The following is a 23,957-nucleotide window of genomic DNA, read 5'->3' as shown; positions in this document are numbered from 1 at the left end:
TTTCGAGGCTGCCATGGCGGAGGCCATGGCCCTCTTCACGGCGGGCGACTGCGTCGTGCCGCCGGTGGCCCCGCCGTCCCCGCCCAAAGCCGAGCCGGAGGAGCCGGCCTACATCGAGCGCTACTCCTGGACCGGAGTAGTCCGCGAGTGGGTCAGCGCTCTGCAGATCTGGCTCGGGACGACGGAGAAGTAGGAGGCGGCCTACCTCGACCACTGGCGCCGCGTTCGGCTTGCCGAGGACCGCCGGGAGGGCCAGCGCCTGCAGATGCTCGAGCGCGAGGACGAAGAGGAGGCACGCCAGGCCCAGGCAGCGGCGGCGCAGGCTGACATCACCGCCGTCTGGAACACAGCGTTCCCCTGGGCCGGCCCTGCGCCGACGTTGATCGACCTCACCGGTCCCGACGCAGACGCCGCCGCCGCCGAGGACGCCTAGGGCAGCGCATCGTCTAGTTTTTTAGTATTTTAATTAATGTAATGTGGACTTTCGCCGGCCTTCGTGACCGGCTTTTATGTTTAATTAAATGCATGTATTTATTTTCAAAATGCTTGCAATACTTTTTTTTTGGCGCGCCATGAAATGGGTCGGGCCAGCGTTGGACGCTCGCGCCGATCCAAACACAGCGCCGGACGTTTGTGTCCGCCGGGCCAACCCAAACGGACAAAAGGCGAACAAAAGCGCCGTCTATTTGGGTCGGCCCGTTGGAATTGGTCTAATTGCTGTCTCCATTCTGAATGTACAGTACCCGTACTAGCAGCAGGAACCTCCATACTTTATTCTGGTGTACAGTGCTTGTAAAGGCTAGCGTGCATGGGGTTACTCCCTCCTATTGATTATTGATTGTCCCGAGGTAAAACATTACTCTGTAAAATTAGTGGTGGCGACTCCTTTACTAGTACTACTATACCGAGAGAAGTGTACTACTTTGTTACACAAAATTTATAGCGATGGTGGCTCACTGTGTCAGCTACTCTACTCATGTTCACCTCTTTCTGATGCGACGTGGGACTTGTGCAAAAAGCACTTGAGTAGCAACAGGCGGGCCTTTGTGTTTACTCGGTTCTCAGTCCATTCGGGTATCCAAGGGCTAAAACCGAATACACCGGACTAAGTTTGGTTTTCATCGAATGCAAACCGAACGTACAACCGAGGTTCTCGACTTCGGTGAATTCGGCTCCGGTGCCGGTTAGTTCGGTTCGGGACATCGGTTTTCAGGTTATATGCCCATCCCTATCCGCCGCCACCGTCATCAGGGCCACGCGTCGGTGCCGAGCGCCCTTGGTAGCGGCGGAGACGAGGAAGAGGGAGGGGGAGAGCTCGGAGGCGGCGCTAGGGTTGCCCTCGAGTCGCCTCAGAGGAGATGAAAAGGAAGGGGGGGAGGGGGGGGAGCTCATCAGTATTGATAGTTTATCTATATATTTCTGTGACATCAATTCTGACCCAAACGCGATAAAAGTTATCGGAGAAGTCTTGCGACGGGGGTTCGGCGAACAGAACTTCCTCCACTTTAGCAGCAAGAGATGAGACTAGATGGGCGCACAGATCTAGTACATCATGGATTTGCGCCCATATCTCGATCGTGTCCATCTTGACGGTCGTTGGCTTTGTCACCTCATCATAAGGTTTGATGACCACCGCGTCTCCTCGAAACTGTCATGGGCCATCGTTCACGACTCTCTCCCAATCCCCAAGACACTAGAATTGGACTGTGTATACTGTATAGGTTATCTTCCAACGGTCTGAACTTGACCTCTTGTAAGTCCCAAGCAGATCTCATATTCTAGAGGAACCACGTCTGGCTATAGTTTTTTTTTTAACTGTCTGGCTGTGCCTCACGTTTAGATGGCTTTACAATGTAGCAGCATGCCCTAGGGCGTTGCACTTCTTTCCCCGGCCGGGGCTCCTTTTCCCCATCGCCTCCTCTCCTGCCCCCGATGGCGATCTACACCACCGCAACCTCGCAAACCGCAGCCGCCCCGCGCCGAATACCAGTCGGACTGAGGGCGGGTTCGTGCCGGATTTGGATCGCGTCGATTTGACGCGCCGGTTCGCGTCCAATCCACGCGAGGCGCCAATATAAGCGGCATCCCTCTCCCCAAATTCCAAACCGAAACGCGAGCCCCTGGCCTGCCCTGTCCTCGTGCGGCGTTCCAGTTGAGAGCAATGGCGGGGCCCAGGAGCAGGAAGCGCGCGGCCGCGGAGGCCGCCGGCACGAGCAGGACGGCGGCGAGGCCGGTGAGGCGCGCCAGGGTGACGCCATAGCCCATGCCCGAGGCGGAGCACTTCGCCGAGAGGCGGAATCTGGTGAGCACCGAGCAGACTCGATGAAAGTCGCCGACGACTCTTCCGGTCTTCCCCGGATGCGTTTGCTAGGCCTGTAGCTCCGGTGTCTTCGAGTAGGGGAGCTCTGATTCTGCCGCGAGGCCTACATTGGTCGGGTCTCTCTCACAGGGAATTGGGGTGCGGTGCTGACTAGGAGTACTTGCCGATCAGTAGTTGCAGCCTGTTGGACTACAGCGCCTGCATTGTTGTATCAGATGGATCAGTAATTACTTGTCGATCAGTGATTTTGCCGCGAGGCTTACAGGGCATGTTTTTGCCAGCCCAATCACAGCATATTTTCCCACTCTAGGAACAGATATAGACGATCACTGCAGTGGCGGTTTTCTACACGCGCACTGGCCTGCAAGATATAATGTGCTAATGGTTTTGATACAGCTGTCGGTCACAAGTTTCTTTGACCACACTACTATCGCTGACTCTGATAACCGCTTTTTGATGCTCTGTTATAGTATGATTTAAAGTGTCTGGCCACTTCATGAGTATGCATAAATGCATTGTCCCTTGTTTACGATGTTGCTGTATCGCTTTTCGTTCATCCTGACTTATGGTGTGTTGCTGTGTTCAGGAGGATCTTTGGTTGTCGGCCTTCCCCATTGGAACCGAGGTCTGTGCACATACCTATCTACTGTTGCGCATTATTTTGACAACTATGCATTATGCACTTCTGCTTGCTCTTATTGATTGTCTATATCTGTTCCTACAGTGGGAAAACATTGACAAGATAAAGGAGTTCAACTGGAACTTTCAAAATCTAGAGGTATATATAGGACATGTAACGCTGCTGGGCTTCTAGTTGGTATTATTGCTTCTTTACCGCATGATTCATGGTTCATTGTTGGTGGGCAGAAAGCTCTAGAAGAAGGGGGAGAGCTGTATGGGAAGACAGTTTACTTATTTGCAAACACCGAACGTAAGTATGCTGTCCCTTGGGATACGTTGAAGTTTACATCTCTGATGCATTCTACATATCAGCTTTCGAAATATTTTTGTAACCGGCAATAAACTGGTGTCATTGAGGGCATTGTTTCTTGTTTGAATCATCTGGGGTAAATTTTGTTGTGAAGTTTATGATATAGCCAAGGAATCTGTTTGTGGTTTAGAAAGTTTCAGTAATGATGCCGTAGAGCTACTTTTGCGTGGTTTATTGGTGCTGAAATGTTTCCTCTACACAGCCACCAAGTAAATGATCCTTTGTTAGATCTTTTTAAAATTAAAATTACTCTGTTGTTTCCCTATATGATGAGAAATGTCAGGGTCGGTGGCTAGTACATTGGCACTTTGCAGTTGATTGGTATTTCTGGGGTTTATGTCTGCTAACATTGATTTGTTTCACCATTCACATCATAGATATACTGAATATTGAAAGTGGATGTGTTGCAGAAACAGAATCATCACTGTTATCTGTTTAATTTTTTCTTGGACTGTACTAGCATGTCGAATAGTTACCTCAAGCAATTTCTCTGATTGACTTATTTCTGTTGGTCTGCAGCTCAGCAATTGCATGTTAACGGCGAACAGAAGATAGTACTTGTTCGTACTGTAGTCGCTGTGGGTTCTCATTCCTTCCCTTGATTCGAACATTTATTCCATAGTTATGTTTACCATCTTGTCTTAACTTCTGTAGGCACTGATAAGAAATGCATTGCCTGAACAGGAAAATGTTTCTCCAATACACCATATCTTGAGCTACATCTTCTCATGGTTATGCTAGCCAACTATTTTTGTTTATCTCTTGCATTACAGAAAGATGCACACCTGTTTCACCATTTGTAGCCTTGTAGGCATAAACTACAAGAACTATTTTTTAAAATTACATATCTTTTTGCTAGCAATTCCCTTGTTCTTGCTGGTGATGTTACCACTGTGAACCTTTGTACTGCGGGACTAAAAACCTTTAGTAATCTTGATCCTGATAAGAACATTTACTAGTCTGTACCTCTATTATTCTGTAATAATGCCAGTCTCAAAGCATTCCTTCCTAGTATACCTCTTATGTAATGCGTAAGGAGTCAATAAGCCCCATATTCTTGCCACATTATTTACTCCAAAACATTTCACTGGTGCGAGTTACTGCCTCTAACCCATGCTCTGAAATGTTTTTCCTATTCTGCTGAAAGTAGCTTGCAGTGGGAAATGTTTCTTGGCATATTTGTAGCTTATGATTGTTTCATCGACTGAGACTAGATATTTGCTATTTATTTCCTGATGCTGGATCTCATTTAGCTCTTGCAATTATGTGTGTGGTTCAGGTTGATTGTCCTTGCGCCCCGTCAGATAAAGTTGGTATAAATTCTGTCCAAAGGGCATATGAAGAAATACTACCAATGAGAGCAATGAAGATGTCCTGGGTGCCCTATGTTCCACTCGAGGACCGGTATGTCCATGCTATCTGTATGAGTCGCATTTGTTTATTTCTGCTTTGGCCTTTTGGGTGACTATATGTTCTTATATTTGTTTGCCCATCATCGCAATTTTGCAATGTTGTTCACTTCACTTTTTACTTGGTCTATAGGCTCAGCAGGATTGAGGGTTTGAAAACAAAAATATTCACTCTTCATTGCTCCCAGCGAAGGTCAGTTTTATTCACAGTATTCTCACTCCTCGCTTACAGTTGGTGCTTGAAGGCATACATTCATGTTGCTGTTATTTTTTAGTTTACCGGGGATGTTGTCATGCAGTAATATGTGGCGTGTAACTGTCTCGAACCTCGACTTTTTTTTGTGATTTGATACATTATCTTAAGTTTGTATTTATTACAGGTCTGCACTGAAGCATCTGAAAACTGAGCAAGTCAAGAAGTTTGACTACTGCATGCCATGTAAGCTGCATTAATTGGGATTATTTTTTGTAGGGTCATTGCGTTTGGATCTCCTTCTATCTAATAACTTTAGAGAGGCTCTATTTCTGTACCTATCTGTGATTTGGTCCAGCCTAGCATGTTAACTACACTATCTGAATTTGCGCATGAAGTTCTGTGAGGCTGCGACTACCTGTAGTTAAAGGGTTGCAATGCAACAGTATGTTATGGAGTTAGTAGCCCTTTCCTAATCGATTGCTGATTAAACTGAGTGATATTTGAGTTGCATGTTATGCTATGGGATTAGTAGCTCCTTCCTACTTAATTGCTGATTATACTGATTGGGAGTCAGGTTACATGTGACTGAGTTGATTGCTTGATTTGCTCTTGTTGGATGCCCATATTGCATTAACAAAACTATAAATTGCATACATTTGTACTCCCTCCGTCCGGGAATACTTGTCATCAAAATGAATAAAAAGGGATGTATCTAGACGTATTTTAGTTCTAGATACATCATTTTTTATCCATTTTGATGACAAGTATTTTTGGACGGAGGGAGTACTCTTATAGGTATCTAATAACATTTTAAGATTAACGCTTGCTTATTCTCTGTCTCAATCAAGACTTCTCTTGCAAAAAATGGTCTTTCTTTCCAATTGTGTATTGCATATGCGCATTGGTTTGATCTTTGATGGTCTTTGTACATTCAATCCAAATTTGTCACTACATGCCAAAGCTCAAGGTTCAGATTATCACACAAATAACCTCAGCTCAACACATCCACCTAAACAATTAAACAGCAGACCGTGGGATTTTAAAAAAAATACATGCACACATCCTCACGTTGTTCGACGGGTAGATTAGATGGTTTGAGTTAGATACGTTATATTTGAAGTGTTTGATAATATGGTTTTCTGCAGATTATATGCCGCTTATTTCTCCTGAAGAGGACCAAGATACAACTGTCGATATCATATATCCTCTAGAACGCCCGGTAAGCTTCTTTTAGTAGGTCCATTGTTATGCGGCCTAAATAGTTATGAACTTCTGTTGCATCTCTTATATATACTTTCTTAAAGCAAGCAGTTCACTATATTTCATCTAGGAGTCATAATTACTAAATTAATAAATCTCGCAAGAGAACATTTTGGTTTTTGTCGCCGCAATCTGCATCTAAACTTAATCCACATGAGCTACCTTTTTGGGCTTATATGGGAATAAACAAAGTTGGGTTAGCAGATAACTCGAAGTGGTGAAAGGTGTGACCCCCTGCTAGGGGTGCAGAGCGGCGCCCGACCCGACGACCCGTCCCGCATCCAGCTTTGCAGAATCTCATCCCTTCATTACGAGAGTTTAGAGCTGTCAGTTTATTTTGAACTGACTTACCATGTTATGCGGGACCAGCAGGACCCGCATCTGCATCCCTACCCCCTGCTACGAAATCTCACCCCAAGTTCCACTTAGTAATATTGTACACAGGATTTTTGATTGCAAATAGCTGTTAATTGTTGTTATCATAAACTTTTGTGATTTCTGTTGTAGATAGTTTGCCCGTTTGACTGGGAAATGGATAATTATGAGGTGTGTGTATATTTGGTTTTTACTGTGATGGCGCACTATCCTTTGAAGAACATCTGTGTCCAATCATTGTGTTGCAATGCAGGAGTTTACTGACGACCTAGTTAAAGCTGAGGAATTGCCAGAGGATGAGAGAGAAAAATTTAAGGTGCACATTGCAGTGATTTATGTGCTTGGTCTATTATAAAGGATACTTAGCATAGCCTATGATCAATTAATCATTGCCTCGATAAGTTTTCTTCTTCCTAACTTTACTGCCTCATTTCGTCAATAGGAATTCGTAAAGGAGAAGGTTAGAGAAAGGAAGCGCGAGCTGAAACAGGTTCACAACTAACCAAGATGTTATTTATTTTCGCCCAAGATTTTAGTGTATCCTAATACTATGCTGCTGCGAAACTTCTGCAGGCCAAAGAAGCCAGAAAAGAAGCTATTGATAACATGGACCCTGAGAAAAAGAAGGCGTTTGAAAACATCAAATTTTACAAATTTTATCCTGTAAATGCCCTGGACGCTCCTGATTTAAGCATACAAAAGGTACGCATAAATGCTACTCGGTATTCTAGACTGGACCATAAGAGCTTGTGCTGGATTTGATTATGTATCTATAATTGTGTTTTGCAGGCAGATTACATCAATAGATATTTTATGAAGGCGCACAAACAGAGTTGAAGACCAAAAGATCTATCCTCACATTTCGTGTGGGCATTACAAATTAAGTTGGCTTGAAGAGCCAGTAAAGAATTTGAATGGCAGGGGAGATTATCTTACTCAATATATTCAGATGCAGTTCCTTGTTGAACCATGGATCGGATGAATTGTGGCACCCGAAGTGTATTTGTCCTACAGTTACACTCAAGACAGACTCCTGCCAAGCCTTAAGAGCATCTTGTGCATTCTTTTTCATTGCGCACATTGTAAATCCTACTAGTTACGGTAAAGGATTGGCTTAGAAATGAGCTCTATGTGAATCTTTGAGTCCTCAGATTTTGCAACGTTGTAGCAATAGCTCTATTTGATTCCGTATGGTTTGCTGCTGTGTTGTTAACACGTTTGTAGCAATCTCAACTAGGTGAATTATTTGGATGCCCATTGCCTGGAACATTTTTATGTATGAATCCCACTATGGCACTCACTCCCTGGGTGACACCGCAGCGATACCTAGCGCCACCGCAAAACCAAGCCGGAGCGCGAAGGCCGCTTCTCAGCATTGCTTCTGCATGTTTAGAGAAGAGAAGAGACCAGTCGGTATGGCTACTGGTACAAGCAGCTGCGCTCGTACCGTTCTGGAACTTTGGATGCACTCCTTCGACATCATATAAAAAAGAAATGAGTCCCACTTTGATACAACGGCACCGATGTTAGCTATGTTTGTAGCGCGAAAAAATAGACTTGTACGTTGTAACCGAGTACTGCTAGCCACTAGAGACAACGGCTGCTAACGACTGATCCAAGTGCAAATAATTTATAAATCTACTACCACTATAAAAGAAAGAGAGGGCGGAGAACCAGATCATCATATCCATCGAAACCTGTAATCTGATGGTCTACATCCCTCCAGCATACTAAACGCGTTTTACGCTTTAATTACCCATCATGCCATTACCGCCGCCGCTCTCCCATCGCGTGCGCATACTCCCCACCTCGAGCAAACAGTTAAAAAAAGAGGAACGCGGCCACCATCCACGCACGCGCACCTCGAGCGAACAGTTCACCAAAAAAGGAACACGGCCACCATCCACCCACGCGCCGCCGCCAGCGCTCCTTTGCCGCCCCTCTGTCGTCGCCGCCGTCCGGAATAGCCCATCCTCGTCGGCGCCCGCAACAGCAGCAGAGGGCCCTGGCGTTCCTTCGTCCTCGTCGTCGTCTGCAAATCCCGCACGGCCCCTGCCCACCCCGACCATCCTCGCACGCTGCCTGGGCGACTTGGCGGGCCGGCGGACCGGTGGACCTCCGCCTCCATGCGCCGGACGACCTCCGCCCGACCACCTCCCGACGTGTCGGCTGACTGGCGACCGCCTTCTCTACGCGCCGGCGGACCCCTGCCTCGACTTGTGCCGCCTCTACCTGTTTCCCGACGTGACGACGGAATGACGGACCTCCGGCTCGACGCGTCGGCGGACCTCTGCCTCCCCAACCAGCTGAGCAAGCCTCCCTTTGGTTTTTTCTGGTATGGATTCCTTCCCCTCTCTGCGTGTGTCTACCACTGTGTGCGTCCGTGCTCTGTGTGGGTGTTCTGCTTGTGAGTGTTCTGTGTCTGGATCGCTGGCATGTGTGTGCTCCATTACTGAATGACAAATTTCTGAATTTTTGCGATGAACAATATTCACGTTCTTTCAGGCAGCTCGCCGGCATCCATAATGGTCTGCCATTTTAGAATTAATCAAGATTACCTTTCAGGCTTCTTCCGTTTCCTAGCTAATTCCCTCCTTGTAGGCCCTGTTGTGGTTTGAAATTGGACGTATACACCTGATCCTGCTTTGTCTACACCACCAACTTTACTGTTGATTAGAACTTAACTTCAGGATAAAAGCATGTATAACATGGAATGAGAGGAAGAGGGCTCTCAACTACGCATGTTGATTATACTGTTTAGTGTTAGCTCCATCAATATTGATACAGATAGGATTTCCTGTTGTAGATAGGTAAATATTTTGCAACTAATGTAATCTGGTAAATAAGCTAAAGTATTATGATAATGCCACCTTACTGCTATCTCCAAATATGATGCGATTATTCAGTATCCATTGCCGGATATAGTCAGACATAGGCATCAAATCAAGTCCCCCTTAAATCATTTAACTGCACATCACAAGTATCAGCCTCCAACTGCCACCAATATGGCAAGAAACAAGGCATGTTGATCTAATAATCATCTTTTTAAATATTTTTAACCTAACAAGTGAGTTGATGATCAGGAAATCATGCTTAACTATCAATAGGTGATCTCATTTCTTGGTTCAGTGAAGTGATTATGTGGAGCTTGTGAGGAAAAAAGATAGGACAAGAAGCCTAGGAGGTTGTCTACAGCCACTGCCCTGGTATGTGACCTGCTTGCATCTTTTCTTGATTACCTCACAACTGCAATTGTCTAAGTTTTATATTATCCACCATTTTATCAGTTTATTTCATGAGTTTGTTTTCTCGAATTACATGTATGCGTTGATGACCTGAAATCTTAATATATATTTGTTTGACAGTGAGTGCTGCTGAACATGTAAGTATAGTCGGGAGAGTCATGTACTCGCTCGATGCCATAGCTCACCCACCCCGAGTTGTGCCACCCTCTTCTAGCCAGAGGTGCCGCCGTCGCCACTGTCGAGGACATCTTAATATTAAACAATAAGTATTATATTCATCAAGAGAGTTTCCTCGCTATGTGGTGTTCACATTTGTTCTCTCCAAGATCATGTAGCGGTGTGATTATTTTTTGCAGTTTCCCTAATTACCCTTTTCTCTTATTCTAGCTTCTATATTGTTGTGTTCACAACACTGGAGGGATCTTACTGAAGGAAGATTTAATAATAGGTAGAGTTTTCGTACTTACTGATTATATATATTGACATATGACCATAACTGAACAATGTTGAGTTTTATCTTCTAAATTAGCATGGATTTTTTCTGCTAAAAACATTTTCCTATGATATTTTGCAATTTCCATGTTTCGATTGAGCTTGTTATGATTTATCGGTAAGTCCTCTCTCAGCTTTTAGATTTGTGCTTAGATTGTTGTATATAAGCCAAAATGAATCTATGATAAGGGAAATAATCTGACTAAGCTTACTGTATGAATGAAACTGAAGAGTGAAGTGATATTTGTTTCTACCATTGCGTAGCTTTACCATCACCGATCCAGGTTAAGTGTATAATTTGTTTTTCTATGCATTATTCGGATACAGAGGATTCAAGCTGTAAAAATTATGCAGTGGATTCAAGGTTATGCAGAACATTATCGCAAGCTAGCATTTCCTGTGAAAAGAAGACAATTATCTAGAACACGATTAATTTGTAGAAAAAATGCTGATAGGTAAATCTAGATGACCAGCCGACAGAAACTTTACCAGGTTGTTTATTTGTATGAGTTACAATCTATGTTTCTCATTTGATGTTATAGAAAATGTTCTGATGGACTCACTGTTTTTGCTATCTTGGCCTATGTGTTCATCGCAAGTTGTTAGATTTGTCTATAGGGTTTACCATGTGCATTCATTTTGATCACTTTCATCAAATTGCCTTTCTACCATTCAAATTCTTAACAATGTGAATTTTCTTCATGCTGATGGATTGGCCAACTTGTTTTCTGCATCTATGCGATTGCCGATGGAGCAAACAAATTTTTGCTACACTATGAAGTTTCTTTATCTGGGACGTCGAGAAGATGTGAGATTGCATTGTCTTCTTGTTATTAGGGAGACATGGACTTCCCGACAGTTCGAACTTAGGGTTTCAATTTTGTAGTCCAAATATGATCTCCTGACCAGACTGGAATAAGCCTCTTTGTTTTGTTTTCATTTTCGCAGCCCCAAGAGAAGTGCAGAAATGGGTGTTGTGTTCCATGAACACTTGAAATAATTCAGTTCTGGTTTCTATCAATATATTGTTTGTACTGCATATATATTATTTTTAGCTACGCAATTTCCTTCGACAGGCAAAGACTTGTCTATTATTATCTTTTGTATTTGATGGAATGTTGTAACGAGACAAAACCTTCGAGGCAAGAAACAGGGAACAACAAGCTTGATAATATTGTACATTTTTTTTATCACTGGAAATTTATGTGTACTCATTATATAGCTGGAAAACTGAATGAAAATTAATATGTGCAACATTATTTTTGCATTAATCAATACGTGCATTTGCACGTACACGATTACTAGTTAACACTAACGGCACATTCACTGTAGCAGCATTCCTTGCTGCACCGTACAGAATTTTGAATTGTTTGCAAACATTTTGGAAAACATGACCAGGTTTTTGAAAAACAAATCCGAATAAAATTTGAAATTTCTATACATTTTTTTGAAAAACCTGAACATTATTGGAAAGTTCCAACATTTTTCAATAACTGAAAACCATATCATTTTCCAATATAACAAACATTTTCTTGAAAATGTAAACATTTCAAAATTTCCTCAATTTTCTTTGAGTTTACAGAAAATTTTAAAAACATGCACAATTTTTAATTTGTGATTTTTTTGAAAACGAGAACATTTTTTGAAATTCCCCGCACATTTATGAAATTTTCGAACAAATTTTCAAACATAAATGTTTTTTGAATTTGTGCACAAATTTAGTAAACAAGAATATTATTAAAATTCCCAAACATTTTTCAAACTTCGGCAAACATTCTTGAAATTTATGAGCAAACTTTGAACTTGAATAATTTTTAATTTGTGAACAAATTTGGAAAACAAGAACATTTTTTGCAATATCTGAGCATTTATTTTATTTTGTGAGCATTTTTTATTTCCGAATATTTCTATATAAGCGACAGTTTTAACATATTGCAAGAAAAATTGAAAATGGGAACATTTCTTAAATTTGGGACAAATATTTGAAAATGCAATATTTTTAAAATGTATGTACATTTTTTAAAAGGATTAAAATTGAAGAAAAGGAAAAGGAAAAAATAATTAAAAAAGGAGAAGAAGAAACGAAAAAAATGAAAACAAATATAGCAGAAAAGAAACTACATAGAAAAAACCGATAAAGGTTTCCAAAACCGGTTGGCTGCACTGTGAAAAGCTGAAAGTTGGCTGGCCCTTGTATCGTCACTCACATCGAGGTCTATGCAAATCCCCGACAGTTTGCCCAGCGAGAGGCAAAGACGGCTTCACGCACAGGAGGCCGCCCATCTAGGCCGTTCCCACCATTATTTTTCTTTTTTTTGTATGTTTTTTTGTTTCTTTTTCATTTTTTTCATTTTCCCTTTTCGTTTCTCTTTTTTCCCAAAAAATTCGCACTTTTAGAAATTTGTTCCAAGTTTCAAAAAAAAATCTTTGTGCTTTTAATTTTGTTCATTAAATACAAATATTCGTAACTTGCATACGGTATCGGAAATCGTTAAAACTAGGCATGAATGCCTACCATGGGAATGCCCACTTGCTTGCAAAAATTGGGATCATTTTAAGAATGAAAAAAATTAGACCGTATTCAACGAAGGATGTCCAAGTGGCTAGAAGGCTCCGTCTGAGAGCACATTGTTTTTTGACATCCTTTAAAATGACTCCAGATTTTTTTTGCATGCCCTTGTATGAACAATTAAAAAACCATGCCAAGTTGTTTGGATTTTTGGCAAGTTTTGCATTTTCTGAAGTTTTCTTGGTTAAAAAAGGCTGATAAATGGCTACACATGCCGCAACATGCATATGGTGTCTGAAGTCGTTCAAACCTGGCATTGATGCCTATCATCGGCATTACCATCTGCTTCCAAAAGTTGGGATCATTTAAAGGATGTCCAAAAATACACCATGTTCAATTAAGAGTGTTCGGGTTATGCCAGAAGGGTCTGTTTGAAAGAACATTGTTTTCAAATATGTCAAATGGCCCCAATTTTTTTTCACTACCTTGTATGACCGACTCAAGGCACCATGCCAAGTTGTTTGGATTTTTGACAAGTTTTTCATTTTCTAGAGTTTTTCCAGTGAAAAAGGCAAATACATGGTTGGACGTGTTGCAATGTGCGTATGGTGTCAGAAGTCATTCAAACTAGGCATGGATGCCTAACATGGACATATCCACATGCTTGCAAAAATTGGGGTCCGTTTTGAGATTTTCGAAAAAAAATACTATGTTCAACAGAGAGTGTTCGGGTAGACAAGAAGGGTTTGTTTGGGAGTACCTCGTTTCTCGACATCCCTTAAATGGCCTCGTTTTTTTCATGGCCTTGTATGACCAATTTGAGGCACCATGCCAAAATTGTTTGGGTTTTCGACATGTTCTGCATTTTCTAAATTTTCTTGGTGAAAAAGGCCGATAAATGGTCGGATGTGTCGCAATGTGCATACTGTGTCGGAAGTTGTTCAAACCTGACAGACGTATACCATGGACATGTCCACATTCTTGAAAAATTTGAGGTCATTTCATGAATGTCCATAGATCATATTCAACGAAGGGTGTTCAGTAGGTGAGAAGGGTCTGTCTAAGAGCACATTGTTCTTGACATTCTTTAAATGAACCCAATTTTTCCATGTTCAGGTATGACCAATTCAAGGCACCATGTCAAATTATTTGGTTTTTGACACTTTTTGCATTTTTTGAAGTTTTCTCGGTCCAAAAGGCGAATAAATGGTCGGACGTGTTGCACCTTGCCATATGGTGTCAAAAATCTATCAAACCTGACAAGGATGTCTACCATTGGCATACCCACCTGTTTGCAAAAGTTGGGTCATTTGAAGGATGTCCAAACATAGACCATGTTGAACAGAAGGTGTTCGAGTAGGACAGAATGCTTCGTCTAAGAGCACGTTGTTTCCAGACATCCTTGAAATGGTCCCAATTTTTTTCATGACCTTGTATGACCAATTTAAGGCACCATCAAAAAGTTGTCTGGGTTTGCACAACAAGTTTTGCATTTTTGGAGTTCTTAAGGTGAAAAAGGCCAAAAAATGGCCGAATGTGTCGCAACATGCAAACGGTGCCATAATCTGTTCAAAACTGACATGAATGCCTAACATGAGCATGCCCACCTCTTGCAAAAGTTGGAGTTAATCCATAGTTTAGAAAAACATCAGTTGAGGAGTGTGGCAGACAAGGCCAGATGGGTGCCTCCGTGAGCATGTATTTTTTTTCCTAATTTGCATGCTTCGGGTTTTACAATTTTTCTCATTATCAATGAACATTTACTTATGTCCTAACCATTTCTTGAAATTTATTAACAATTTTGGAATTACAAATTGTGTATGAAAATTTACAATTTCGAACACTTTTTAAAAAAATTCCTAACAATAGATAAATTATTTTAACACAAATTGAAACCACATAATTTTCTAAAACATTATCATTTTTTATGAAACACAAATATTTCTTAAATTTATGAATATAAAATTTTATAACGGGAACATTTTTTGAAATTCTAGAATGTTTTTTAAAATTGTAAACAATATTTGAAAATAAGAACATTTTTGGGTATTCCAAATAATATTTCAAGTTTATAAACATGTTTCCAAAGGAATAATAAATTTCAAAAAGAATAAAAATGAATTAACAAAAAAAGAAAATAAAAATGAAAAACTAGAAAAAAACACTTGGACCTTGGCTCAAGTATGATGGCAACCCTCCCGTCGGGCGCGTGTTGGGCCGGCCCAAGTACTCACAGATTTGAAAAAGAATCATCAATTTTGATTTGTTTTGTAGATTTTGTAAGAAAGTTAAAAAGTTACAAAAAAAGTTCTAGAAGTTGAAAAAGATTTGGAAATTTCAGAAAAATTAACGAAGTCAATTTTTTCTTTTAAAAAGTCACGCATATGATAAAAACAAAAAAGGAAAAAGAAAAAGAAATAAGAATAAAAGGGAACAAAACCCGGTTTAAAAATATAAAAAACAAAAAAAACCCGGAAAAACCAATGGGAATCTGGCTCTCATTTGGCCTCAAGTTGATTGCGCCCTGCTACTCATCACGAACTTGATGTGGCCGAGCTAGCACCCTTGCCCATCATCCCGAAGACCTGGGTTCGATCCTTGGGTACCTTTTTCCTTTAATTTGTTCTATTCCAAATGGGCCGGCCCATTACTGTAGGCGAAGGTTTCGACCATCCTACCCTTTATTATGAAAAAGTATAGAAAGATCTTTACCGTTGATGTGTTTATGGGGATTGTGCTGAAGAAGAAGTGAAAAGGGATTTGCAGGTCGCAGACGCAGAGTCGGTTAAGAGGATTGATACGACCTACGAGCACACCCGCTTGTACTAATAATTTGCAGGTCGCAGACGCAGAGTCGGTTAAAAGGATTGGTACGACCTACGAGCACACCCGCTTGTACTAATGCCGTGTTGCATCCTGGATGCCCGTGAAACCCCTGGGGAGGCTATCTCTTGTTCTTTGTCAATCTATAATCTTCACTGGATGGATATAAGTTCACCTAGAGAGAGGGAAAACACTCGAGTCCATGGCACGATCTTGGAACAAACGCCAAACATGTTCTCAAGAGGAAGATTGTCTGATCAATGGTACAAGTTTGTCGCACGGCACAAGCCCCTCTATGTTGAAGACGTCGAGCTTGGTTATGCCACACCAGACATGCGCACCAAAGGGGTGAAGAGTGACCGATTGTGGTGGGATCAAGAAGGAGATACATCTGAGGAAAAGTATGATTCGGGAGATGGAAGAGGAATAGGAACCAAGGAAGCTAAGGCATTGTACGATGCTAGGTGCTTAAGGAGGTGCTTAGAAAAATAAACCGAGTTTTTCTGAAGCACTGATGCCTATTTTTACAGGAGAGACGCCTAATTAAGCGTCAATTCTGTATAAATAAGCACCGATGCTTAAGGAAAGCCTGATTTATTTCGCTAAGCACTTTTCCTAAGCACCTTGCATTGTACAAGGCCTAAGACCATCTACAATAGACCCCTTAAGAGTTGACCCTTAACAACGTGTATAAGGGGCACCGTAAACCATTTTTATGGTGCGAAATTGCCTCGGCAGAGCAGACCCGTAAATAAAACTGTATCTCACTGTAGCTCATTTTTTTTCTTTTATTTCCTTCTTCCTCCCTGCCGGCAGAGCTCGTCTCAGGCCATGGCGTGCCTCGCCCTGGAACCCCGGCGCCAACCGCCCCGACCGCACGCTCCCTAGCGTGCCTTCCCGTCCCTGACTGACCCCGGCACCGCCCGCTGCCGCGCGCGAGCTCCCCGCCGCTACGTGCGACCCCCCCCCCCCCCCCCCCCGCCGCCCTTCTCCGGCGCCGCCCCGCCCCGATTCGGGCCGCCGGTGGCTTGCTCCGCCCTGCCCGTGGACGGCCTTGCCTCAGCAGTGGAGGTCGAGCCGGCTGCAATTCGGACCGGCGGCGGCTTCTTCCGACGTGCGGTGACGGATTCTGGTGAGTTCCGGGTAGATTCTGGCTAGTCCGGCGGCGGCTCGTCTACTCCGACGAGGTTTGACCGGTTTACGGGCTGAACTATATACTACCTCCGAAACTGTACATATAAGGTTCTCACGGATGGATTTTCAGTGCCCTTTAAAAAGTTTAAGGGCCGAATGAGTTTTACGGGATTTGCTAGGGCCGTTTTTTCGATCAAAACTATAAACACCTCATTTTTATGGGTTTGACCATTTTAAGGGGTCTGCTAGAGATGCTTTAAAGGGGGAGAAGAACTGGAGACACTAAAGACATCAGCTCTAGTGTCCTTGCACCTATGAAGTCAGTCTAGTGCTTTGGGGTGGAAAGCAAGATGCTCTAAGGTCTGCTGGACAGAGCCGAGTGTCCCCCGCTCGGGCAGGTGCAAGGCCCCCGCGTCGCCCCCCGCTCGGGCGACTCGGGTGGCTCCCCAACCCTAGCCGCCGCCGGGGCCTAGCCCATCTTCCTCCCTCCCCCCGCCGCCGCCGGAGGACGCCGCCGGCTTGCGCCCGGAGGCCGACGACGGTGGCGGGGGCTCTTCCTCCCTCCCGTGTCTCAAGGGTGGCGGGGCCCCAACATGCGTGGAGGTGCGGCCGATCTAGAAGCGATGGCGTTGGCTTCGATGGCGGCGGCGGTTGGCCCTGCCTCAGACCACGGGCGGCGGCTATGGCGGCTGGCCTGGATCGGGCGGCGGCGCGATGCGGTCTTCGGCGGCATGTCATCTGGCTTTAGATCGCGGTGGTGTCGAGGGCTTGGTGGACAGTGGTGGTGGCCGGCCAGAAGCTTGATGATCGGATCTCGAGATCCATCATCTAGTCCCGGCTGCGAGTTGGGGAGACATGGTTGCCAATGAAAATCGAGCCGACGACAAGCGATGGCGGCATTCTACGCCGTTACCTTGATGAAGGCATCGTCGTGTAACTACTGTCGACCCACTTGTGCTGCTCCGGGGGAAACCCTAGGATCTGGTGTTCCAGATCGGACGATGGCGGCACTGCGGTGTCGTTTCTCTCTTGGGAGCATCGTTTGTGGAGCAGCGCTGGAACTCAGAGGCAGGAGGTGGAGCGGCTTCGTCTTGCACGGAGCTTCGATGGAGATGTCAAGTCATGCCTGACCGACAGATGCTACGCTTTGTCATGCCTGATCGGCAGGTGCTACGCACGACAGATCTTTCAAGGACTTCAAGCTGTGTCGGCTGGTGGTACTTGGTAGCATGGCGCTGAGGTGTATCAGTGGCGACCGCGACGTGCTCAGCTGTTTGCGCGTAGGGAGGAGGTGCCGTTGGGCGCCGTGGTGGCATCGACGATAGCTAGACCGAGCAAGGTTGATGCATCAGTACAGTTCTGAAGATGGAGCGGTGACAGTTGACGGTGGCGGCCTCTGAGAGCACGCCGGACCAGTGTGTGCCCCAGACCCGACAAGTGGCTAGGTTGGGGTTTCAGGTCTTAGATGTTAGGTTTGGTTGCGATGTCTGTTTGGTATTAGGCCCAGGCTATCTGCGCCTCTTCATCAACTAGATAGGTGTTGCGAAAGTTTGTTGCTTAGACGGCGGCTTTAGTCTTACTGTTGTATGACTTTATAAGGTTTTGTGAGAATAATTAATAAAGTGGCCGTATGCATCATCCAAATACAGAGACTGGGGGTCATCCTCCTTTTCTAAAAAAGTTAGACTATCGCTTGGAGTCAAGGAAAAACTCCTGAATCGAATTGGCATGATTAAGATACAACACCGTCTGAGGGATGCTAAAAACGTGGCACACAAGATTGCTAGATTTCTTATCATTCAAACTCTGTATTTTCCGGGACTGCAAAGTTATTTTCCTTGTGCAATAGAGTGCGTCAAGTGGCATTCCCGTGAATAAAAAAACACGTATATTTGACAAAGCATGGAGAATCACTTCTCAGGTATTTAAATCACGTCATTATAGTAGGATAGAATACAAGCAATACCAATACTATAAGGTGGATGGGGCGACGTACGCTACGTACATACAGGAAATCCGCGTTCCGTGACTACACCGTCTACGTTGATAATATGCAATATATTTCATGTATAACATCAGGAAACCAAATTAGGAACGATGTCATAGACGTCCACTCCATCTGCTTCATTATCACGATCAATGCTCCGGCCGGCTAGCGGCTAGGCGCTGTCCTGCAGCGCCTGGAGCAGCGCCGAGCGGATGCCGTCGGCGTCCTCCACCGAGGCTGGCACGTCCACGAGGACGTCCTGCATGGTCACGCCTTGGACGCGGCTAAGGCATCCATGCTGCACCTGCAGGTCCAGCGACTGGAGCGCGCCCATCAGCCGCGCCGGAGCGTGGCTGGCCGCGGTGGTCATACCACCGCGGCCGCGTCACGTCCCATCATCCGCACCTCCACCGTTTCATCCACCTGCAGGAACTTGGAAGCCGGACCACCGCGAGAAGCGGCCGTTGGGCTTTCCTCCAATGCCTTGTTGGTCTCCTCCTCGAGGGACGCTACGCGGGAGCGCAGCTCCGCGATGTAGGTGGCGGCGTCAGCCAGGAGTGATGCCTTGTCCATACGGGACACGTTGGGGACGACAGCGCGGGGGTCGCAAAATCGACGGTTCAGTTTGTCGCGGCGCTGCCGCTCGGCCTGCATATGGCCGACGCTGTGGCGACCGTCAGAGCGTGGCCCGGGTTTCCGGCCTCGCCGCTTCGCATGGCACTGCGGATTTGCAAGCAGGAGGCTCGGCGGCGGCAGCTCGGAGAGCTGAGGGCTACGGGGGAGCGTGCTCCCCATAGGCCACAGCTCCCCGTCCACGTTCTTGGACATCATGCCGTCGTGGAACAGCCATTGTTCGGGAAGATCCTGGGACACGAACTCGAGTACCTGATGGCCCACGGTGCAAAATTGGGAGGACGACGTGGGTGGAAGGAAAGAGGAAGGCGGACAGAGTTGATCGTCCATGGAAGGCACCTCGATATCGCTCCTCTGTCGCCTCGAAATGACAAGCAGAGATGCTCTATGTACTATGATCGTATGGTAAGTTCGGGTATGCTTTTATACTGGCGGGTGGTGTGGCACGTTTTCCGGTTATAACCTCGCTGAACCGATTAATTATATGTTCAAGCAGCGGCCTAGGTTGTAAGTAGGGTGTTGTAATCTTGGAAACGATAGTTGATATGAAAAATATGGCGACAGAAAGAGATGCATTAGTAAGGTCTCTTACAGTGGTTAGTACCCTGTAGCAGTATCATATTGCATGATATCACATCACTTTCGTTACTAGTACATTTCCATTGCATTGTATCATAACCTAGTATACTGTGGTGCAACCTTGTTTAGACTAGTCTAATAGAGTATCATCACGGAAAAAAACCTTGTTTAGACTATTTAGATATGCCATCTTTAATTGTGCAGTGCCATATCGTATGAACCAAAAAGAAAAACAATGGTTAGCAGACTATAGCCGATAGCGCAGTATAGCCGACAGAAAAAGATGGATTAGTAAGGTCTCTTACAGTGGTTAGCACACTATAGCAGTATCAGAGACATGACTTTCAACACCCGGGTGCCCCCTACACACTCCGACCGCTATGAATTTTTTTTCAAGAAATTTGAAAACAAAATCAAAAAAATCTGAAACTTTGGAACATCAAACATGATCAAACATTTGACGTTCTTGCAAAGTTTCAGCCTCAAATAAAATTTGAGGATCCCTAACCTAAAAAAACAAAATCAGTGTTCAAAATTTATGTGCAGTTTGGAGCAGTAATTTTTTTTTGGTGAGTCCTCCTCGAATGTTATTTCTGCCTGAAAATTTGAAAGAACATCAAAAGTTTGATCCTTTTTTATTGCCCAAATTTTCAGATTTTTTGTAATTTACTGTTCATGAGGGTGTAGTGACACCCGGGAGCTGTCACACCTTTCTCAAGTATGATATTGCATGATATCTCTTTGGTTACTAGTAGTACATTTCCATTGCATTGTATCATAACCTAATACTGTAGCGCAACCTTGTTTATTCATTTGTAGAATCAGTTGTGTTCACAATCAATTTGCTATTAAATTCCTCGTTTGTGCTGATACTCTGTCAGACTAGTCAGTCGTGTTCACAATCAATTTGCTATTAAATTCCTCGTTCGTTCTCTATGGCACACTATCAGAATAGTCATAGTAGGTGTACCGTTCTCCTTTCGTTCAGTGAAGAATGTAGTTTAACTATAAAATTTGTCTATAAAGTAATGTACTTTCTATCTTCTCGATGCACTTTAAAGTACAAAAAAATGATTTTTTTCTCATCACACGGTAATCAAGACCAATAACATTTTACACATGGTCTTCTTAATTTCTATATGCACTTAGCTCCTTGGGTGTTGGCTTATTAAAGAGGAAAGAGATGGTGGCTTGCATCTCCTCAGCATTTTTTTACTCACTCCATAATTTGTCCTAAAATTTCTACAAGTACACTTTTCACCGAATGGAGGGAGTACATATGTAGTAACATGCATCCTCATCCAATGACAACTAGGCATATTGATGACATGACGTATTATATTAAATGACAAAAAGGATAATGGTGGTTACCATCACACAACGTTGCATCACTAGGCATCAGACTACTGATGCGTTGCATCTATCAGACCAGCCGGAGGCCGTCGGATCGAAAGCAGGATCTACGTCCAATTGGATAATTAGGCGACACGATATATTAGGTGATTGCTCCTTCCTAACTACATCCGCAAAGCACGCCCTCAAATCTCAGCGTCTCTTTCCATCCGTTCTTACTCCGTAAATGTTGCTTCCAACCCTCGATTATTGCGTCTCCGTAAATATTGCTTCCTGACTGCATACTTGCATGGTTTTCTCTAGTCTCTAGATCAAGAAAAGGGCAGGACGATACGAAGCAGTGACCGGTGCTTCCCTAGTTTGTTTCCTTCACAATTACTCCACTGGTTCCATAAAACTGGGCCGTAACAACTTCCATAAATAACGCGAGTCTCCGTTTTTGTTTTCACGTCAGACTATTTGCTTCCATATGAAGCAGATCTTGCTTCCATTATTGTTTGAATTTGCTTCCATGAATTTCACGCGACTTCGCGTACATTTACTTTCAATATAATGTGGAAATAAATCTGCCTCCGCTCATCAATGAATTTGCTTCCACGGTGAATTAACCGTTAATTGAAAATTGTTTTCTACCAAATTAAAATAAATCGATCGACCAGAGGATTGCTCTAACCAAATACGACTTCTTTGTACAAACAAAGTAACCATCATCATGAGTATATAAAACACATGCTTCGAGCATATTAGGAAAGTGATTCCAACAAATAGAAATGTGCTCAATTTGCTTTCACCGTATAAAAGTCATGGTTCCAACACTACAAACCATGCTTCAAACACTACAAACCGTGCTTCATAATCCATGTTCATTTTTCTCCCCAATGTTGTGTGGTGTGCTTCCTTTATTTTTTAGCTGGTATGATTTCATGTTTTATCATTGCAGGTTATTACTAGAAATTAAATTTCTTTCTACATAGCATGTGCACTTCCTGCCCACTACGTCACACCGCCTCTACGGTCAGTCCTAGTCCTTCCCTGCTCTACCTTTGTCCTGCAAATCTCCGGGTGTTGACATCGTGAGCCACAAGAGTCCGGTGAGGAGCAGCAAAGTTGGTGCCATCGAGGGGACAACACCCTTGACCTTCGACAACCGAGTGTATGTATTGCTAGTTTGGTTTCAAAATGATGACAAAACATTAAAGACTGGCATGCTTGATCTCATATTGCACGCCATGCCCATCATCGATGATCATGACATGCTGATCGTCGACAAAGCATGATCTTTCGCTCTCATTAGACCTACAGAAATTCAGGAAACATGAGTAGTTTGATTAGGATGCAAACATGACGCCAGAGAATAAAAAAAAATACGATGCATGGAAATGAAGCAAACCAAACACAATGTAGAAGCACAATGTGAAGCACATGAATCAAACCATGTACAACGAAGAAGCGGACCGCAGGCACACCGGCGGTAGTCCAGTCATGAACTCGTGATGGCTTCGTTCCCGGACAAAGATGGCACACCGGCGAGGCGGACCGCAGGCACAGCTACAAGTGGAGCAGGCCCAATGGAGATAAGCACGGTGGGAAGTTGACGAGGTCGTCAGCCAGCAGGTCATGTGCCAGTCTCCGCGCGGCCGCCGAATGGATGGCATGGCGGTGGAGTGGAGGCCATAGAGCCGCTGCAGCGAGGAGAATGACGACCACCACGAGATTGGGGTCAATTTGGTTCGGGGCAATTAATTCGGGATAATGAGATACTACGGGAGTATCTATGGGCGTGAAAATCGGGCAGTTTAGAAAAGTCTGGCTCATGCTTTTCATTAGTTTTCTCCGCCGTTGGATCCAAGACGAATCAAAGGCTGAGGACTGGTCTGACGAATCCTACACATCAGACGTCTGGTGGGAAGTGTTTCACAACGTTTCCAAACTAGATGATACCTCGCACGTTGTTGCGGAAATATTTTGGAACATATTTCAATTTGATTCATTGTATGAATAATGAATATTTGAAGTAATGTTACCTCCAAATGTTACCCTTATTTTGTTTTTTTTTCCACATGAAAATTGACAAGCACACTTATTAATCGCGCGGGGGGTTGGGGGGGGGGGGGGAGCGGGCGCTCCGGTGGCCGTCCGAGGTGGCGGGGGCGGAGTCGGGGGAGGGCAGTGGTGGCCTTCCGCGGCAATAAATCGCCACTGCCGGCCGGCGGGGTGGAGGTCCAGCAGCCGGCGGAACGAAATGGCTGTGATTGTGATGTCCTGGGTGGTTGTGTGGTTTTGCGACAGCTGCCCAAGTGTTGTATATTTGCAGCACTTGATACCTCATTTTAGGGCCGTCCAATATTTTCTTCTACTTTTTTTTATGATAGGGCAGCTGTTGGAGACTGTGCATCCCAAATCGTTGTTGAGCACGGACTTGTGTCGAGATGAGGAGAGGACCAAGAACGAGTCCGTTCTGTTGATCCACACCAGCTTGGTGCACTCTTTTCAAGAGTTTACCCTTTTTTAGGGGATCTCGAGGAGTTTACTTGATTGCCTCTATCTCCATAGGACACTGTTATGGCCTCACGCGGAGTAAAGAGTGGTGCTTCTATAGGAAGCCCTGCCGTTAAGATGGTGATTCAAACACTGCTTCATGTCTGAGGCGA

General features: G+C 44.3%; 1 protein-coding gene and 1 pseudogene across 2 annotated transcripts; one reads left to right on the top strand and one right to left on the bottom strand.

Moving 5' to 3' along the window:
* Positions 1–1,885: 1,885 nt before the first annotated feature.
* LOC125538022 (protein HEAT INTOLERANT 4) lies at positions 1,886–7,854 on the top strand. 2 transcript variants are annotated; one of them, XM_087529952.1, is made up of 14 exons: positions 1,886–2,302; positions 2,907–2,945; positions 3,045–3,098; positions 3,188–3,251; positions 3,831–3,889; positions 4,591–4,715; positions 4,854–4,913; positions 5,101–5,159; positions 6,062–6,135; positions 6,684–6,722; positions 6,805–6,867; positions 6,994–7,041; positions 7,125–7,253; positions 7,341–7,854. In XM_087529952.1, the coding sequence occupies exons 1-14, from the start codon at positions 2,264–2,266 to the stop codon at positions 7,386–7,388; spliced, it is 900 nt and encodes a 299-aa protein (XP_087386078.1). In that variant the 5' UTR covers positions 1,886–2,263; the 3' UTR covers positions 7,389–7,854. The 2 variants fall into 2 exon arrangements, with proteins under 2 accessions (XP_087386078.1, XP_048557288.1); XM_048701331.2 differs by lacking the exon at positions 6,684–6,722 and having other exon boundaries at positions 7,341–7,852.
* A 10,963-nt stretch (positions 7,855–18,817) lies between these two features.
* LOC125538011 (transcription factor bHLH14-like) lies at positions 18,818–19,719 on the bottom strand (annotated as a pseudogene).
* Positions 19,720–23,957: the final 4,238 nt, after the last annotated feature.

The sequence above is a fragment of the Triticum urartu genome, chromosome 1A (assembly GCF_056163025.1).
Source record: "Triticum urartu cultivar PI428250 chromosome 1A, HENAU_Tu73, whole genome shotgun sequence".
Lineage (NCBI taxonomy): Eukaryota > Viridiplantae > Streptophyta > Magnoliopsida > Poales > Poaceae > Triticum > Triticum urartu.
The sequence above is the reverse complement of the archived record's forward strand: the minus strand, read 5'-3'. Positions and strand labels throughout refer to the sequence as shown.

Bases quoted from the DNA above. Each gene is read 5' to 3' on its own strand.
- LOC125538022 (XM_087529952.1), top strand. From the start codon at position 2,264: ATGCCCGAGGCGGAGCACTTCGCCGAGAGGCGGAATCTG. The intron at 3,099-3,187 runs GTATATATAGGA...GTTGGTGGGCAG, and splicing joins GGAACTTTCAAAATCTAGAG to AAAGCTCTAGAAGAAGGGGG. The intron at 5,160-6,061 runs GTAAGCTGCATT...GGTTTTCTGCAG, and splicing joins GTTTGACTACTGCATGCCAT to ATTATATGCCGCTTATTTCT.